Source organism: Myotis myotis, unplaced genomic scaffold (genome assembly GCF_014108235.1).
Source record: "Myotis myotis isolate mMyoMyo1 unplaced genomic scaffold, mMyoMyo1.p scaffold_m19_p_2, whole genome shotgun sequence".
NCBI lineage: Eukaryota > Metazoa > Chordata > Mammalia > Chiroptera > Vespertilionidae > Myotis > Myotis myotis.
The window spans coordinates 161535765-161556208 of NW_023416324.1; the positions used below are offsets into that span (position 1 = coordinate 161535765).

At 48.9% G+C, this 20444-nt stretch overlaps 1 protein-coding gene across 1 annotated transcript in view; it reads right to left on the reverse strand.

The window, feature by feature from the left end:
* Window positions 1-20444, reverse strand: part of ITGB5 (integrin subunit beta 5) — a 112950-nt gene that overhangs the window by 49116 nt on the left and 43390 nt on the right. The window contains exons 5-6 of the mRNA XM_036348022.1: window positions 19747-19915; window positions 1160-1321 (exon numbers count right to left, since the gene is read on the reverse strand). Of these exons, the coding sequence (XP_036203915.1) occupies window positions 1160-1321; window positions 19747-19915 (331 nt within the window). The remainder of the gene's footprint in view (window positions 1-1159; window positions 1322-19746; window positions 19916-20444) is intronic.

Sequence of the window (20444 nt, forward strand, 5' to 3'; positions counted from 1 at the left end):
CTGGCCCGTGTTACCATCCTTTCGGCAGGGAAGGGGCAGAGTTGGGAGGCCCCCAAAGAACAGCTACCACATCCTCCCATCTACCATCAGCACCTATCACCTTTCCTTTGTCCCTAAGACCTTTCCTCTTGATCTCCCTGGCTCATTCTCCTTTACGTAGGCCTCACGCTTGGGCTTGCCTGTGCCCCGACCCCCCGAGTCCTGCTGAGTCCTGCTCATGGCTCAGAAAGGCAGAGAGGCTGCTGACCTCTGCACCAAAAGTTAGGCCATGACGGGGTTGGGGGGGTGGAGGGTGGTGGGATACAAGCTGGGAGGGTGGGAGGAGGCTGAGAGGCACTTTAACAATGTCCTGAAGGATTTTAAGGGCTAATGACGGGCACAGGGGCCCATTTCAGCTCTATAGTTACCAGGTTCTACAGCTAGGAGTCCTTCTCCTAGACCCCATTATTCGTGGGTAATATGAAGGCTTGGACACTGGCCACCTCTTGAAACTGGAGAAAATGGGCTTGTCCAGCAAAGAAAATTAGAAAGAATTCCTTTCTAGCCAGATACCAGAATGGATTCGGGAAGGAAGAGGCACAGATTTATTATTTTTTTAATTGAATAGTAATTTAATTGAATAGGTCTTGGTAATTATTGGGTCTGGGTGATGGGAATGTGGGAGTCCATTTTGCTGGTCTATTGATCATTATCTATGTTTGAAGATTTACATAAATTCTTTTAAATTGCAGGGTCCTGGTCGTAGGTCACTGGGAGGGGAAGGTCCCTGGGGCCTCCCATTCCACGCAGGACGCCCCCTGCCCCCTCCTGACACTGACGGAGCCCAGTGCTCAGAGCTCGGTCCTAGAGTCAGGAAGCTTTGGCTTGGTGTGTCCTGTAACTCCTATCCCAGCTTTTATCTCTGCAGGATCACAGGCCCCGCCCTCCTCTAAGATCACCTCTCCCCTCTGAGCTTTATCCCATCTCCCCGGATCACCCCTTCCCTCAGGAAAACACTCCCACTTGGGTGCACAATGGCAGAAAGATGACCCAGTGGCTGAAAGTGCTCCCAGTCGAAGAGGAGTTCCGGAAGCCCCGCTGGGGAAGATGGACTAATGAAACCCAATCCCCACCAAGGTCACGGGCAAGGTCACGGGCGGCGCTGGGGCCCAGCCCTCACCATCTGGTTGGATGCGGTGTACTCGTTGGCCTCGTTCAGGTGGCACCGGCCATCGTGTGGCTGCACCAGGCCCCCCAGTTTTCCGTCCAGTGCGATGTGGGGCACGTCGTCCGTTGTGAAGACCAGCAGGTGCAAGGCATCCTTTCGCCAGCCGATCTTCTCCTGAGGAGCAGAGGGTGGGTGGCTGCAAAGTCTTTCTGGGCACTACCAACGCCTTCCCGGAATTTCAGACAAGGCACTGGCCCGTCTCCAGGGGATATGGTCTAAGTCAGAGGCACTCCCCCGTGTACTGGGGACACTGTTAAACACTGGAGAGGAACCCCCAGAGCTCAGAAGAGACACAGCCTGGACTGGGGAACCCTAAATGCATGGCTCACATAGGCCCAGGCGCCTGGAACCCTCCCTCCAGCCCATCACACTCCTCCCTGCCCCTTTCAGTTTACTCCCGGGGCTGCTTCCCCTTCTAGCCTCACCTGTTATGCCTTCCCCAGAACAGCCTTCCTCCCAACTCTCACAACACACTTGGGCCGGCTGGCTTGTCTGAGATGACAAGGAAGTCACACCTCAGTTCCCGGATTAGACGGAATCGCTCAGAATGAAGTGCTCAATGACCGACAGATCTGCCTTTAGAGCAGCGGTTCTCAACCTGTGGGTCGCGACCCCTTTGGGAGTCGAACGACCCTTTCACAGGGGTCACCTAAGACCATCGGAAAACACATATATAATTACATATTGTTTTTGTGATTAATCACTATGCTTTAATTATGTTCAGTTTGTAACAATGAAAATACATCCTGCATATCAGATATTGACATTACGATTCATAGCAGTAGCAAACTTACAGTTATGAAGTAGCAACGAAAATAATTTTATGGTTGGGGGTCACCACAACATGAGGAACTGTATTAAAGGGTCGCGGCATTAGGAAGGCTGAGAACCACTGCTTTAGAGGATTTGGTAAAATGGGCCGTCCCTCCATGCTGGCAGGTGTAAACCACTCCCATGACTAACTGACCCACTCTGGTGTTTAGTTCATTCAGATAAAACTCTTTCCCCCTTCCCTGCTTCACTACAGGGAATGCACCCACGCTTCAGCCAAGGCACAGCTCAATGCCGACTGCACTGCGATGGGAGGACTCTGCTTCTCATAGTTAGCCACTTGCAGCCAACGCTACACAAAAACACGCCCACTCATTATTGGGAGCAGCTACTGGCACAGAGAAATAAAAACTGAGGTACGGTTGCCGTCTTACTAATCTTCCTTATCTTAATGAAAGGGCATCCCAAAATACATTGGTAGCAGGGCAGATGTATGAAGGATTTAAACACTGTTGAGACGATACCGAAATGAGGACTGGCTGGACTCACGGACTTGACAATGAAAAGCTATTGCTCTTACGGCAGCTGAGGGGTTGAGGGTTTCTTCCTCTCTGTCTTTTCACCTTAGTGATGGATAAAACAGCCTTCCAGAGCTGTGATGTTTTCTCACTTGTTCCGAAAGCAGCATGGAAATAAACAATTTTTTTTTTTAAATCATGGAAAGTCAGAGTAACATGAGGGAGAAAAGGGGTTTGGAAAAATAAAAAAGGTGAGTGAGGACAGAAAGCCAGGGGCCTACTATGAACAAGGAACTTAACCTTTTGGGGAATCAGTTTCCTTGACTTTCAACATTCATCCAACATATAATTACTAACATCCTACTGTGTGCTGGGCCCCCATGAAGGCACTGGGTCTAGGCAAAGATTTCTTAGATAAGACAGTTTATAGGATCAATATATTGATGAATTGGATTTCATCACACTTGTTGTGTATCAGTAGTTTGTTACTTGAAGAGCTTACAGTCAAATGGACCTGCTATGTCAATGGAGACTGGGGGCGAAGGAGCAGGGAAGGACTTCCAGGGCAGATGAAACTCAACCTGAGCTGAGAGGATGAGGAGGACTCTTCAAGGAAGCTGGAAGAAGAAACGAGGCAGAAGGGGGTGAGGGGTAGTCATTCTACGCACTAGCAAGGGCAAAATGAGGAGGCGGGGCATGTTTTGGGGACATGGAGTGAGAAACCTAGAAGGCCTTTACAGCAATAAAATTCTAAGCCACGACTTACTAATTCATGGTGTTAGACGTTGAGATGGCAGCTCCCATTGGTGGCTGGATGGGGCGGGGGCGGGGGAGTAAAGGACGCGGCCATAAGGAGGTTCTGGGATGCTGGTGATATTCTGTTTCATGACCTGGTGTTTCCACCTTGTGAAAATTTGTCGAAATGCGTTCTTAGGCAAAGTTTTCTACATGTATATTATACTTTGCTAAATAGCTTAAAACTTTAAAATAAATAAAGCAATAATTATAATCCATGGAGTGTGGAAGGGAAGGGGGAATCCATGGGAGATAAAGCATAATCAAGAGATTATAAACCAGCAAGGTGGTTTTGTTTTTTGGTTTTTGTTTTAGGAAAAATGTGGTTTTGTTATCCAGAAGGGCACAGCAATAAACACCCTCCCCTGAATGTAGAAGACCAACCTTTAATTTGACCAGGTGTTTTAAGAACCTTAGAGAAAGCTAGAAACCTGAATAAATGGACAGAGAGATCATTTTCATGGATTGCGAAAGTTAATGTTGCTGAGATGCTGTTTCTCCTACAGATTTGACACAATCCCAATCAAAAGCCAGAAGACCTTTTTGAGAAAATGACAATCTGATTCTCAAATTTATACGGAAAGGCAAACAATGAAGACGAGCCAAACAATTTTTAAAAAGAACAACAAAGCTGGGGGACTCGTTACTTAAGATCGAGGCTTTTTGTAAAGAAAAAACAGTAATCAAGACAGTGTGGTAGTCACAGAAGGATAGACACACAGACCAGTGGAACAGGACGGAGAGACCAGAAATGGACCCACACTTGTATGGGCAACTCAACAGAAGGTATTGGATCAGTCAGACATCCATAAGCAAAATAATGCCCAACCCATACATCTCACTAAATGTAAAAATTAACTCAGAGTAGATCACAGACCTAAAACTGTAAAACTTCTGAAGAAAACCAGAGAAACCCTTTGCAACCTTGGGCTAGGCAAAGATTCCTTAGAGAAGATAGTTCATTGGATTAAAAAACTGACGAACTGGACTTCATCAAAATTAGAAACAGCTCCTCTTTGAAAGATACCATTATCTTTCAAATGGTAAAGATACCATTAAGAAAATGAAATGACAAGGCATAGATTGGGAGAAAATATTTGCAAAAAAACCCCACAACAATTTGATAAAATATATAAAACTCTCATAGGTCAATAATAAGAAAACAAATAACTGAATTTAAAAAGATAGAGACTTGAGCAGACATTTCACCAAAGAAGAGATATGGATGGAAATAAGCACATGAAAGGATCCTCGCCATCATGAGTCAGTAAGAAAATGCACACTAAAACCATACTGAGATAGCTATTCCAATGGCAAACAAGCCAACCCTCATAATACCCAGTAACAGTGAGGATGTGGGAAAATGGATCTCTCATCATTGCTGGTGAGAACACAGCATGTCTCAGCAAGTGGAAAACAGTTTGGCAAATTCTTATAAAGTCAAATACACGCTTCCCATCAACCCAGCAATCCCCCTCTTTGGCATTTACCCAAGAGAAGTGAAAACGTACGATCACCTACAAACCTCTCTGCAAATATTTATAGCAGCTATTTAGAATGACCCAAAACTAGGAACAACCCAAATGCCCATCTGGTGGCAAACACAGCGACACCCTGCAGTGTACCTGTACAATGGGTACTACTCAGGAATGAGAGAAGCAAAATAGAGACACAGCAGGTTGGAGGAATCTCAGAAGCAGTAAGTGAAAAACGCCTGACTCAAAAGGCGCTGTGCTAACTCCATTCATCTAGTATTCAGGAAAACACAAACATGTAGGGACAGGAAACAGGTGGGTGGTTGCCAAAGTCTGAGGGTGAAAGGAGGATGGACAATAAGGGATAACTAGGAGACTGGTGATGGGAATGATCTGTAGCTTAACTGTGGGTGGCTCTAAGACTTCTTGCATAAAAAGGGTGAATTTTACTCTATAAAGTATCCCTTAATAAACCTGACTTTTAAAAACCGCTTACTGAGGTATATAGCTGTTAGCTCAGTGATTCTACTTCAGGGGACTCTGAGCAAGAAGAATTCTGAAAAATGCAAAACAGTATTTTTACCAACAATGCCAAAAAAAGGGGAAGACATGAACATCCCACTATTTGAGAACAAGTAAGTAAATGGAGATAACTCCTCTGTGGCCATTAGAAATTATGCTCATGAAAAGTATGAAATTATGTATAAACATGTACAAATAAAGTGAAAAAATAAAGACTACAGCACTGCAATTGCAAATGATGCAAAAAACAAGCATCACTTTCTACTAAAAAGACAGTCAAACAAAATACACCGTAATGGGGTTGGAGTTAAGATTATGGGCAATCTCTTGTTCTTTTTTCCAAATTGTCTTTAATTGGCAAGTACGACTTTTCCAAGACTGGGCTCTGGGTGTTGGCTCTGCCATTTAACTGCCTTGCTCTCCTTTCCTCCCGTGCCAGCTTTTCGAGGGACCCGTGGGGACCTAACAGAGGGTGGTGGTGAGGACACAACAGTGTGGAACCTGAAGATGAGCATTTGAATTTTGCTGCAGCCTGAATTACCTGTGCAGCTTTGACCAAATGACTAAACACCTCAAAAGCGTTTTGCTTATCAGTAAAATGGGGATACTAATACTTAACATTTATTGATCACTTCCATTATTCCATTAATCTTCACTGCAACCCTTGTGAAGTAGGTAATATACGTAATGTCCTCTTGTAGACGAGGAAACTGGCGTTCGGAGACATTAAGTAACTAGCCCAAGCTAACTAAACCGGCAAGGAGCCGGGAGGCAGATTCAAACTGCTTATCTCTTACCCATAAAGCTAAACTACCCAATCACAAAGGGAGAGAAGAGGTGTGTGTGTGTGTGTGTGTGTGTGTGTGTGTGTGTGTGTGTGTGTAATAAATGTGACAATTCATGGAAGTACATGGTAGGTTCTTAACCAATGACTGCCAGAACCCAAGTTCAATGCTTGTTGGATTTAAAGGTTGAATCTGAGATGGAAATAGCTCCACAAATGAAGAGCTATGCCCCAGCATAACAATAATAAATCCTGTTTTCTCTGAAGTGGCCCTGGTTATGTAAGTGATGTGAACAGACTGGGCCCGGAGTTGGACAGCAGAGAATGAGTCAGGGCAGGCTTATTTATTCGGCCAGGCTTTGCGGCTTGGAGCTTTCACAAGTGGTGACTCCACAAAGAATTTACATTCAAAATAATTTTCCTCCTGTCTGCCTGGTCAGCAGAGCTGTCTGTTTTCAAGTCTTAAAGTTCTGTATTCCGTGTTTGGGGCAGAGGGCAAGTGGAAAAATACACTTTTATTTTTGTAAAAAAGGAAAACACATTAAAAAATGAAGTGTAGCATAGAGGCCAAAGTATGTGGGCTCTGGAACAGAGGAGGCTGAGTTCAACCTTTGTTCTGCTCTAACTGCGAGGCCTCAACTCAGCCTCCTCACCTCTCTCAGCCTTTAGTTCTGTCACCTATAAAAAGGAGACAATCCCACTTTGCAGGGCTGATGCTGGAGTTAAACATAATGCATTTAAAAGTACTGAGGACATAAAAAGAACTATAATTATTACTCTAAGACTAGTAATAATTCTCACATTTCTTCACTTCGTTTACTACTTGATATGTGAGGCTCCCATTGTTACAGGGACTAGGAAGTATTGCATACCAAAGAGTTCATTAAAACCACAAGATTCCACCACACACCTGACAGAATGGCTAACATTAAAAAGGTGAAATGGGTGAAGCAGAGGGAGGGTCCAAAGGTACAAACTCCCAACTGTAAAATAAGTCGGAGATTTCATGTACAGCATGGCAACTACAGTTCACAATATTGTGTTGCATAACTGAAAGTCGTTAGGAGAGTAGCTATTACAGTTCTCACCACCAAAAAAAATTGTAACTGTGTGGTGATGGGTGTTGACTGGATTTATTATGGTGATCATTTTGCAATATATACAAATATCGAATCATTACATTGTACTGCTGAAACGAATACAGTGTTATGTCAATTATACCTCAATTAAAAAAACTAAAAAAAACTAATCACACCAAATGTTGATGGAGATGTGGAGGAAATGAAATTACCATACACTGCCAGGAGGGGTGTAAAATGGCACTCGTCACCTTGGAAAACTGGCAGTTACTTAAAAAGTTAAACACCTACCAACTGACCCAGCCTTCCCACTCCTAAGAACTGGCCTATGAGAAATGAAAGCATATGTCCAGAGACTCGAACGCACACATTTATAGTGGCTCTCTTTGTAATAAGCAAAAACTATAAATATCCAAAACCACCCAAATGCCCATCAACACGCAGATAAAGAAACAAACTGTGGGACATCCATACAATGTAATACTTCTCAGTAACAGAGGGAAAGAATGGAGACTCTCCACAGCACAGAGTAATCTCAAAATAATTGTGCTAAGTGAAATAAGCCAGGCCAAAAAAGAGTCTATACCAGGGGTGGGCAAACTTTTTGACTCGAGGGCCACAATGGGTTCTTAAACTGGACCGGAGGGCCGGAACAAAAGCATGGATGGAGTGTTTGTGTGAACTAACATAGATTTAAAGTAAACATCATTACATAAAAGGGTACGGTTTTTTTTTGTTTTTTTTTTTTTTAGTTTTATTCATTTCAAACGGGCCGGATCCGGCCCACGGGCTGTAGTTTGCCCACGGCTGGTCTATACTGTATTTAGAAAATTTTAGCAAATGCAAACTACTGTGTAGTGATAGAAAGCAGGTTAGCAGCTGCCTAGGGTAAGGGGACAGGAGGTGCAGGAGGGAGAAATGGCAGAGATATGTTCATTGTCTTGACTGTGATATATATATATATATACTAGAGGCCCGGTGCACAAAAATTTGTGCACTCGGGGGGTAGGGGGGTCCCTCAGCCTGGCCTGTGCCCTCTCGCTGTCTGGGACCCCTCAGGGGATGACCGCCTGCTGGCTTAGGCCTGCTCCCCGGGGGATTGGGCCTAAGATGGCAATCAGACATCCCTCTGGCAGTCCGGCAGCCCTCGGGGGATGTCCACTTGCCAGCGGGGAGCAGGCCTAAACTGCAGTCGGACATCCTTAGCGCTGCTGAGGAGGCAGGAGAGGCTCCCACCACCACTGCTGTACTGGCAGCCATCAGCCTGGCTTGTGGCTGAGCAGAGCTCCTCCCATGTGAGAGCGCCCTGACCACCAGAGGGCAGCTCCTGCATTGAGCATCTGCCCCCTGGTGGTCAGTGTGTGTCATAGTGACCAGTCATTCCCACTCCTTCTGCTAGGGTCAGTTTGCATATTACCCGTTTACTATATAGGATAGAGGCCTGGTGCATGGGTGGGGGCTGGCTGGTTTTCCCTGAAGGGTGTCCCGGATCAGGGTGGGGGTCCCGCTTGGGTGCCTGGCCAGCCTGGATGAGGGGATGATGGCTGTTTGCAGCTGGTCACACCCCCCTCAGGTGGGCGTCCCCACTGGGGTGCCTGGCCAGTATGGGTGAGGGGCTGAGGGCCATTTTCACGCTGGCCGGTGACTGAAGCGCCCAGCCTCTCCTTTTTTTTTTTTTTTTTTTATTCTGGGATTTATTTACCTTCTATGGCTGTCACTGGAGCTGAGAGCCGGCTTTAGCTCTGAGGCTCGGCTCCAGCTCTGAGACCTCGGCTGCTGAAAGCAGGTATCTGGGTTTGTTTGGGTTCTATAATTGTAACACTGCTGCGGTCCTGCTGGCTCCAGCTCTGATGGCTGAAAGCAGATTTCTGGGATTTGTTTAGGTTCTATAATTGCAACATTGTTTCTTAGACTGCAGCTCAGAGGCCAGCAGCAGCAGGCAGGGAACCTTGGCTTCCTCCATCACTGGAGCAAGCAAGCCTCCTATTCGCTTCAGCTGCCTGGCTGCCAGCTGCCATCTTGGTTGGCAGTTAATTTGCATACCTCGCTGATTAGCCAATGGGAAGGGTAGCGAAGTTACGGTTAATTACCATGTTTCTCTATTATTAGATAGGATATCTCCCAGGTGTGTATATATGTCAACATTTCCAAACTGTACACTTTCAATATGGGTAGTATATTGTAAATCCATTATACCTCAATAAAGGTGTGTGTGTGTGTGTGTGTGTGTGTGTGTGTGTGAGTTTAGGAAGGCTTGGTTTGCGAACTGTTTAAATACAACAAATTACATGAACAGACTGAGCGTTAGTAGTGTGCTGGGAAACCACTCATACATGTTCTTTGTTCTGGGGCAACATCCACATAGCAGTCAGGGGCCTGGGCTCAGACATCTGGCAAATCCCCGTTCAGCCCACATCTGCCTCGGCTTGTCCTTATGATCTTAGCGATCCTAGGCCAGTTACTTAATCTCTCCCAGCTCCAGCTTCTCAGCTCTAAGGAGGAGATGATAAGAGTGCCCATAAAATAGGGGTGCCCAGAGGGTTGAACAAAATGATTTAAAAGAGCACCCAGCTCAGCACCTGTATATGTTAAGTGAACAGTCAAGAACGACAGGCTTTGTCTTCGGTGTTGAAAATCTGTGACTTGACACTGCAGTCCAGAAGCACACGATCTTAAATCTTATCTTTGTGTTGCAGGGTTATGGGTGATGTTTATGCCCTTTCTTTGTACCAGCATTTTCAAAGTTTTAGATTAAATATATTCTCTTTTTATAGAAACAATTTTAAGAAAAAAATTTTTGAGACCTAAACTTTTCTCTATGCCTCTGATTAAAAACAAAAATTTTAAAGGCCAATTAAATTCAACGTGATAGAGGTCAGCCCTCAGATGAAAATGTCAGGGGTAGGCGGGATGGAAAGCTGCTGGACTCAAGTCTGGCCAAGGCTGCAATTCACTCAATTTCTCTTTGGTCACTGGTCACATCTCCATCAAATTCACCACAAGGTCTGTGGCAGCCTTCAAACACTTACTTTCCACACCTGCTCCAGGATGTGACTTCGCTTTTTCAGTCACCAACAGAGAGGAAGGTAACAGCACTTGCCTTTTGCCTATTCTGGCTCCACAGTCCTGGATGCCTTGTAAATAAAGGGGCCACCTCCTGGCCTCTCCTCCGATCTTACTGAAGGAGGGCTCCTCCCTCCACCAGGAAACGCAGCCCCTGAATCCCACCCTCTTTAGAGAATGTGTATGATGGTCAGTCTCTCTGCTTCCTTTCCTTGTGCCTAAAAATCTGCTCATAACTGGCCCTGGCCAGGCAGCTCAGTGGGTTAGAGCATTGTCCTGATACGCCAGGTTGTGGGTTCACTCCCCAGTTAGGACACATACAAGAATCAACCGATGATGTATAAATAAGTAGAACAACAAATTTATGTCTACCTGTCTCTCTCCCCTCCTTCCCCGCCCCCGTCTCTCTAAAATCAATCAATAAAAATTGTTTAAAGAAATCTGCTAAAAACAAAAAAAAATCTGCTCATAACTCACTTTTAGTAACACTTCTTTTGACTCAGCTACTTTGCCAATCTCTCATTACCCCTCCCTCCCTCCCTTTCTTCCCTTCCTTCCCTCCTTCCTCCCCAAACCTAATGGACTTATTGCCTCTATTTCCTCTTTTCAATTCCTTATGATCTGACCTCTCCCCATGACCTTTTCTAATCCGTCTCCGTCTCCCAGACAGAGGCTCTCCATCCCGTCTTCCTGCCAACACCGCAGTGGCTCTGTCCTGGCAGCGCTGGAGGCTCCCCTAGGAGCTTTCACAATGCTGGTGCCCAGAGGTTCTCTTATAACTGGGCTCACCTGTAGCCATATCGCCTAGGCTTCTAAAGCTTCCCGGGTGAGTCTGCCCTGAAGTCAAGGCTGAGAACCTGGCCTGAGGTTGTCACCAGCCCACAGACATCCTCAGGCCATGCTCCTATGGCCTCTCTGTTGCTGACCAGGGCCTCTGCAAGCCCTCCTGTCCTTGGCTTCTGGGACCCGGCACCGTCCCTGTCCCCCAGGCCGCTCGGGCTGCTTGCTGGCTCCATCTCCTCTCCCAGCACTTAGATGGAGTCAAAGGTAACACTGTCCCCGTAGAGATGTATCCAAGTTTGTGCATCTGCCTGGACGACTCACAGTCACATCCGCTACCACTTGATTTTCCTCCCGAGTTTCACTCCCAGATCTGCGCCATCACCCAGAGCTCAGCCTGCTGAAGCCGCTGCACCAACTTCCCTCCAAATCACCTGCCCTCCAGGCTTCCCACTTCCGCAACGATCCCATCAAATGCCTGTCCTAGAATCCTCGGAATTGTCTTTTCCATCACGTTGCCCTGGCCTCCTAACAGCATGCACACAGTCCTGAACCGTCAGTTCTCTCTCATAGTCCATTCCCGTGACCTGGGTTGAGCTGGAGCCTCCGGGTTGTGCTGTACCTTCCCCTGCCCTCCCTAAACACACCTGGTGAGCAGGCAAAGCCTGAGGCTCACCTCCCGCCTGGCCACCAGCCTGCACTCTGTCACCCCAGGGCGCTCTGTGACCCACGTTTACTCCAGCTGGCCAGGTGAGCCAGATGCATGGTTAGGTGGCCTGGCCGTGCTATGTGCCAAGCAGCCATCCATGGACTCTGGACACAAGTGCCAGGAGTAATCAGTGGCTGGGGGAGCCATCATCACACCCCAAATCTGATTCCATCCAGGTTGCAAGAAGCAAACCCTCTAGCTTTGTGGGGACCAACCAGCCCAGGGCTGGGGCTGGAGACGACTTTCTCGGAGTAGGAACTCAGCAGAGAATCTGCATAAACTCTGTACAGGGTCCCACCCCACCTGGACTTTCACCCACAGGCTAAGGAGACTCCGTGGGGGAGCCATCAGAAGCAAGGAAAGCTTTTCTCAGCATCAGCTCAGAAAGCAGCAGAGATCGGGAGCTGAGGGAAGAGAAGGGGTGCAGGGCCCAGTCCCAGAATAACAAGAGCTTCGCCCTGGCACATAAAGCACTCAGTGAGGAGCGAGGGAATGAACACATAAACAAAAGCGGGGCTGGGTACCGAGTAACCTCCCTCACAACGTCTTCACGTCTTAAATCGCTTCACTCATGATTCCACCAGCTATTTAATATGCTTTGGAATCTAACAAACATCTTTTTAAACATTTTTTTAAAGCCTCACGGAGGACATGCTTTTATTGATTTTAGAGAGTGAAGAAAAGAGAGGGAGAGAGAGAAAAGGAAACATCGATGTGAGAGTGAAAGATCAATTGGCTGCCTCCTGCACACGCCCTGACCAGGGATCGAACCTGCAGCTGGGCCTGTGCCCTGACCGAGAGTCGAACCTTAGACCTTTCACTGTGCAGGACGACTTCCAACCAACTGAGCCACACCAGCCAGGGCTCTAACAGACATCTTCATTTAAACATATAAACACGAGAAGCACTAAAAAGTTATCATAAGTAAAAACACTTAATCAAATCGCCTGCCACGCACTAAGATATGAGAAAACTAATGGCCATTGCAGAAAGGGCGGCCGGGCCACGGGATTGTCTGAAAGAAGCTCAGCGGGGTGGGGGTGGGGGGGCCGGGCAGCCAGTGGGATGGTTACTGGAGGACCTGGGCAGCCAGCCCTGGAAGTCAGGCAGGGCGACGTGGGGCTCTGTGACATGGTGAAGAGGAAGTGGTCCATGAAGAGTGGAGAGGGAAGACGGAGCCTTCCAGCCTTTGAGGAGAGTGAAGACAGATGTGCTGGCTTGTTCATCTCCAACATCTGGCCCTGGAGTGTGGGGCTAAAGGAGAGAGAAATCAGGACCAGGGAGTAAGGATGTGGTTTCTCTGTTTGAGGACATGAGCCTCTGGCCTGTGGGCAACTTGGTTTCCAGGGTTGGGAGGAGTCATCCGGGGACTGCAAGATCTAAGAAAGGAGGAAGTCACTCAAGGGACTAGAGCAGGCTCCGCCCGCCCCGCCTACCTGCAGTCTGTCCCTGGGCCTCTTGTACAGCGGCCCCACCCCACCTGGACTTTCACCCACAGGCTAAGGAGCCTCCGCGGGGAAGCCATCAGGAGCAAGGAGAGCTTTTCTCGGCATCAGCTCAAAGCAAGCTGAGCTTGGCATGCAAATGAGCACCCATGATAGAGTTCATGGTCATGGTGGCCCATTATAATGCAGCTTAGAGGTGCACCGCCAAGAACCACAGAAGACAGGCTAGAAGGGGCTCCTACAGAACCAAACACCAGCGGCTACTGGAGAGAAAAATTGGCGCAGAGGAAACAGTGGCACCTAACGTTCGGGAGGAACCCCAGAGGTTGGCTTGTCCAAGCTCCAGCCAATGTAGAAATCTTTCGTGTGGCACCCCCACCCCAAGGGTAGGGGTCCTCCCACACACTCACTCCCACGTCTGATAGCTTATTCTACTACTGAGCAGTAATCCCTAGAAAATTCTTCTTTATGTTGATTCAACCTGCTTCCCTGTGGCTGCCCTAGCACATGGAGTCTACCACTCTTCTACACTGCTATCTAAGATCAGGTCACACGCTGCTTCCTGGGGTGCCCCCTCCTCCTGGTTAACATTTAGCCCCGCCCCAAGGACACAGTGCCAGGCCCAGCACCATCCACTCAGCCCCTCTGCTCGCTCTTGCCGTCAGCGTCTGTCTTAAACACAGTCCCCAGAGATGACACAGCCCCCTCAGTGGGGTCTGACGGTGCCAGGAAGCAGGGGTGGGACTGCGGCCGGCAGGCCCTGGAGTGCATGTCCTGTGTTTGGCAGCTGAATCTTCCAAGGGGCTCCCAGGAAGCATGTGGGTCCCCTGAGGCATTTCACAGTGACTCACACAGGGACCACACAGCCCACAAGTGAGAGAGGCAGGGAGAGTGCAGGGGAGAGCCTAGAACACCAATTCCTGGGAAGCTGGGAAAATCTGAGCCACTCCGTGACTTAGAAAACAGGTGAGCACGTGCCTAAACGTAGGCTGGCTGGCTCGCCTTGGCTGGCTGGCTGGGAGACAACGCTCACGATAGATACTCCCTGGTAAACAGTGCTCATCCAGGGAGCAGTTTCAGTGATGACAGAAACTCTACCTTTAAATGACCGGGTTTTCTGATCTCAAGGTCAATCCGTCTAATTAAAATTAATGGTCACCCAAATGAATGGATCCTCACCAGATGTTGCTGACACGGCCTGTGGGCCCCAGCTGTCACTGAAGGGTCACCGGCCACATGCTCCCTCACTGCTGGAAAGGACCCTCCATCTGAAAAAGTGTCTCCACCGCACTGTGTGTGCGAGACAGAGAGCAGAACCATGGTTCTGAGACGCCCTCTGAATTATGAATGAGCAGGCAGACATCGGAGTTCCCATTCACAGACAGGGGAGCTAAGGGCAAAGATAAGCTTGCTTATTCAAAGGGCTGGGCTCCATCAGCAGGCTGACCCCAGACGGGACCCGAGGCTGCCAGAGCTGTTTAGCGTCTTGATAAACAGGAAGCTCTTAGCTCCGGAGCACCATAGCATGTGCAACTGTCTTCCCTTGGGACTGATTCAGTCCTGCAAACTGGGTCACGTGGGAAGCGGAAATGGCTCCTTCGATGAGGACTTTGCTCCCTCTGGAAGCACACGCCTTCCCCCTCTCCCTTCCTGCAATGGCCACTCCAATGTCAGGATTAAGAGCACTGGCTTTGGTGGATCCAGTCCCATCTCTGGCTCGGTCGTTTCCAGCTGTAAGACCTTTGAGAAGTTGCGCAACCTTTCTAGGCTAGTTTCCTGGTCAGGAGGGGAGAGTAAAACCACTTTAAGAGGATTAACTAAAATAACTTCTGTGGAATGCTTGGCGTGGAACCTGCTCTCGCAAAGCATTTGGCCAATGGTTATCAATAGCATCATCAGCATCAGGGCCTCAGGGCAAACATGGGGAAGCAAAGAGACCAAGGCGACCCTGAAGGTCAAGAGCGTTGTGATTCCACCGCTGGGTCCTAAGGGACTAGGCCTTGCACAGAGCCTGTGCACTGGGCTGGTACCTGAGAAGCTGTATGGACATCCATCACCCAACTGAAATGATGCTCATGGGGACAGGCGCTGGGGCCCATTCATCTCTGCATCCCTCACAGCACCTAATGTGGCAGCTTGCACACAGTGAGAACTCAGTAAGTTGTCAAAAGTCATAATAAAACACTGGACATTAACCTTCCAGGCACCCACTGAAGGAGACAGAACAGGTTTGGGAGAGGAGATGAGGAAGGAAAGGGAGCTGACATGACCAGCCAGGGGTCTGAGCTTGGGTGCTGAGGGATCTGAATTCCAGCCAACACATAATGAAAACACAAGGTTAGATTCCTCTGTGACTCCCCAATCTTACTGACATTCAAGCCTATTTTTGTCACTTTATAACAATAAACATGTTCTCCAGAGTAGCTTGTGTTTTTTCCTGCTTCCATCCATATTTTCCAATAAAAAAAAAAATCTTTAAAAAAAATCTGTTCTGCGGTTGAACTTGAGGGCAAAAGTGTAATATTTCTTTCCATGGGGAAAAGAAATCTCAGCCTGTGACTCAGGATTTAGACATTCGCCTCGAGCCCCAGCCCCAGCAGGGTGAGCAGGACATGCCGGATGCCAGCTCCATGGACAGTCCAACCTAAACTCAAGAAGAGAAACACTGGGACGTGTAAGGCTGAACCACAGGCGTTTTCTGTTTCTTTAGAGGAAATTATCAATAGTCAAATATCAATTATCATACAAATGATATCTGGCATACAGACGAGCACCCATGATAGAGTTCATGGTCATGGTGGCCCATTACAATGCAGCTTAGAGGTGCACCGCCAATGACAATAACTACATATGGTCCCATCTAATGTTTACAAACAGGATCTTTTATTGACTTTCTGGTGGATCTGCCAGCTCAAACCAAGTCCCCAAGGACAGGGACTTGTTCTCATCGTCCTTTAATTTTCGTCACCCTACCTGCCACTGCACACTTACTGGGGGCTTGATAGATACACTCTGAGTGGGAAAGTACTGCTGAATAACAGTACTTCCCATCTGCTTTAGTGGACATGTGGGAAGCACGGTGTCATGGAGGCCGCCTGGTGTGATGAGAGGGTGGGCCTCCTGGACTTTGGGAGCTCAATGGAATCTGCAAGAACAGAGCATCTGTTTCTTTACCAAATGTGTACCATGAACCTGTGATGTGCCAGGCAGTGAGCCGTCGGTGCTGGGGGTGGAGGTTGCACGGCTCAGAACACAGAGCACAGGCTGGACAGGGCTACTACAGACCAAAAAGCAGCAGTGGTTCCTGGCGGAAAAACAGACGCTGAGGAAACAGCAGCCGCTACGTCTGGAGAGAAAGAGACAGGTCCCTGTCATCAGAGAGCTTACTGTCTCAAAGGGGAAACAGATGTCACACAAGGAGTGGCTCAAATAAAACCACATGGGAGGTGGGTGCATGTGGCCGAGGTCTGGTGCTGGGGACTCTGACCTAGCCAGGAGGACCCTTCGGGCAGGGCTGCCTCCACACAGACCAGGAAGCGGAGATCTCAACCAGAGGTAGCCATGGATTAGACATGAAAAGAGGGTTCGGGGAAGAAGGGAGGGGTACAGAGCACGGAGTGTGTTCAGGGCAGTGGAGCTAGTCTGAATGATTCTGTAATAGGGGATACATGTCATTACACTTTGTCCAAACCCACAGGATGTACACCAAGATTCAGTGAAACCCAGTGTGAACTATGGACTTTGGGTGACAATGATGTGTCACTGTAGATCAGTGGCCGGCAAACCGCGGCTCGCGAGCCACATGCGGCTCTTTGGCCCCCTGAGTGTGGCTCTTCCACAAAATACCACGTGCGGGCACGCACGTACAGTGTGAGTGAAACTTCGTGGCCCATGCGCAGAAGTCAGTTTTCGGCCTGGGTGAGTCTATTTTGAAGAAGTGGCGTTAGAAGAAGTGGGGGATGTTGGTCAGTCGGGTGATGGGAGACACGGCACAGGCGGGCTGCGGGATACGCAGGGCGGGGGAGGCGCCAAATATCAACAGTACTTAAACTATATAGGTAGGTTAATAACAATGTACCTACCTATATAGTTTACGTTAAAAAATTTGGCTCTCAAAAGAAATGTCAATCGTTGTACTGTTGATATTTGGCTCTGTTGACTAATGAGTTTGCCGACCACTGCTGTAGGTTCATCAGTTGTGGCAAATACACCACTCCAGTGGGGGATACTGACAATGGGGGAGGCTCTGAGTGGAGGGTGGGGGAGGTTTATGGGAGCTCTGGGTACTCTCTGCTCCATTCTGTCAACCTAAAGCTGCTCTTACAAAATACAGACTGTCAATGAAAAAGGAAAGAAGAGCCGGAGAACAGAGGAGGAATAGTCCAAGCAGAAGAAACAGCATGTGCAAAGGGCCTCACATGAGTCAGAGTAACCGACTCAAGGTCACTGGCTGGACGCGGAGGCAGGGATGGAGGCTGGGAGAGCAGTGCCAGAGGCCGGGGATAAACCCTCGTCTCTTTTCCTCTTTGCCAAACGGACATTCAAAGCAGAAAGGAGCCGTCATTGAAAGGAAAAACTGGCGTTCTCGCCAGGTACAGGAATACAGCCTCAGCCGTCGAAGGGCCTCCTGACCTTCCCCAGGATGAGTCTTCCTGCCATCGTCAGCCAGGGAGCCAAGGGGTGCACACACCTTCTATGCAGGAAGCAGAGCTGTATGCTGGGAGGTAAAAGGAGATGCGAGCTCTCACGCACACCCTGTTGTAATTCTGAGCTGTAATTCAGTCAGTTCTCACCCGCCTGTCAGAACGAGCAGCTGTGGGCAGCGCAGGGAAGCCCACAGAACAGCTCACGGGCAGGAGGCAAAACAAGGAAACATCGCCTCCTCGACTAAGACAGTCAAGTGATTCAAAAGTGCACATTAAGCCACAGCTCCCTGCCCCATAGGAGGCCAGGGCGGGCCTTTGCCTCCTCCGATGCAAAGGTGGCACGGGCATGGAGCTGCACGCCTGTGCTTTAAGCGTCCAGTCATGCCCTTCCCATGACGGAAACTAAACAGAGTTCATATCACTGGGCATTGCTTAGGCCTGTCACTGGGTCCTTTCCCTGGAGCCTTAACGGTGATTTCTTACCCTCCCCCAACCCCTCCCCCCCAAATGCACAAAATTCTCAAGACGGGAAGACAGAGGCATCCTATGTTTTCCCTGCACTGTTCATCCCTGCCAGAAGTGGGATTTGGCAGCATGTCTCTGAAGACAACGCCTCATACAATCGATGTATGCCAGTCAAAATACCATTTTTCTTTCTGAAGCAAATGTAGACACTGTCTATTTTGTGATGCATTCGAGAGATTAAGAGCTGGACACACTCTAGCTGTGTTCCATCTCACTTTCTTGGACGGCTACAAAGCATCGGGGACCTCTGAGTCAAACCCTCTGGCTCTGCCAGCAGCTGGGAAGGGGCCGCTTGCAGCCACCCTGGCCGGGGCCTCTGGGGAACCCTCCTCTCCAGGGCAGCCGAGGACGCGGCACGGGTCCAGCTGTGGGACCAAGAAGAGGACCTTCTTCACTTTCTTCCTTCCCCTTAGCCCGCTCGGTCCACTGTTTCGGTTTTTTATTTCAGAAAGGAAACTGGCTCTCTTGTCACCCTGACGGAGTGTGTGGAGGAAAAGGGAGCGAGCCACACTGAGCACAGGCCCTCTAGGATCAGAGCATGTAAGTGGCCAATTAAGTGCTTATCGCCTAGTGAAGGACCAGCAGCTGCTGATACAGCTTCTCCAGACTGAGTCCCAGCCTCCTTCCCCGGCCCTCCCCCAACCGCAGTCCCGACCCCCGACCCCCGCCCCACTGCCGAGCCCGCCTAACGTTTCAAGAGAGCTTTGCCAATTCCATGTGCTTTGTGATGACCACCATGGAAAAATTTCAAAAGTATGCATTGGGATAGCAAATTCAAGAGTGACTTTTATGCTTTGTTGTTGTTACTGGGTTGTTTTGACAGCAGACCATTATTTTAGGAATAAGTCATTACCAACATTCCAATGATATATTCTGCTGAGACTGGAGCCTCTCAGAGCGTGAGTTCATTTCTGACCTAAGCCTATGCCTCCCTCCGGATTCATAGCTCACAGAGAAGCAGGAGGAAAACAAACAAACAGAAATGCAACCAGCGATGACATGCAGTTCTCCCCTCCAGCTGGATCCCCCCACAGAGCAATATGTAAGGTTTACCAAAATCGGGCCAGAAAGCTCGATAAGCTTCCATGCGTTTGGCTGGACCTTTATTATTTTTTTTTTCCCCTGAAGAGATGCTAAAAGCCAAATGTATAAACACAGAACAGCTGTCTCCTGGCACAGACAGCATCCCATTGCTACAGCCACACCCTGACAGAGAGAGAGATACACGCCAGCCGGATCCATCCCTGAGCTCCGGCCGCCCTGACGGCTGTACATTTCCCAGGGTCCACTGAGCTCATCCTCTGACATGAAAGCCACATGCTCGGGCAGCTCGAAGTCTGCCATCTCCTGCAGGCAGTGTCCACGCCCACCCTGACGCTCTCTTCCTGGACCTCCCACACAGGGACAGGACCGGAGAGGAAAGTTACCTTGCAGACAGCCGCCTGGAGCACGGCATCGAAGCCGCCCTCGGGGGCATCGCGGTTCCGGGACACCCTCTGTTTCCGAACTTCCTCGTTGAAGCTGTCGACTCTGTCTGTGAGAGGCAGCAGGTGGCGGAACCCAAAGGAAGGGACGCAGTTTGGGAATAACTTGTAACTAGAGAGAAAGAAGACAAGAGTCACTTTTCCATCGCTGTCTCTAGATCTTACACAACCCACTACTCTTGAATATTTACCCAGCACCTACTGTGTGCCCGGGGGACCGGCACAGTGGGGAGAAGAAAGAGAAATAACACACAGTGGGGAGAAGAAGGAGAAATAACATCGTCTCAACTCTCCAAACATCACGCTCTAAACTGCAGGCAAAACAGCAGATACCAGGTTGTGAGTGAATGAAAAGGACGCGTAGGTGAGAGGAAGCAGAGGTGATAACAGGCTGCTGGGCTCAGAGGAAGACCTCAGGGAGCGGGGCCAGTGGTTTGGGCGCCGTGGCCTACGCAGCACACGGGGAGGCTCAGGACGGTGGGCCATGTCGAGTGAAGGCAACATGGGCAGTTACTCTACAAAACCAGCTTTCCAACTCGGCCGCTGTCATGTGACAAAGGATCACACAACCCCTTCAGGTCAACCCGCTCAGAGACCACAGGACATGCTGGCATGTGAGCCAGTGCCAAATGCAACAGGAA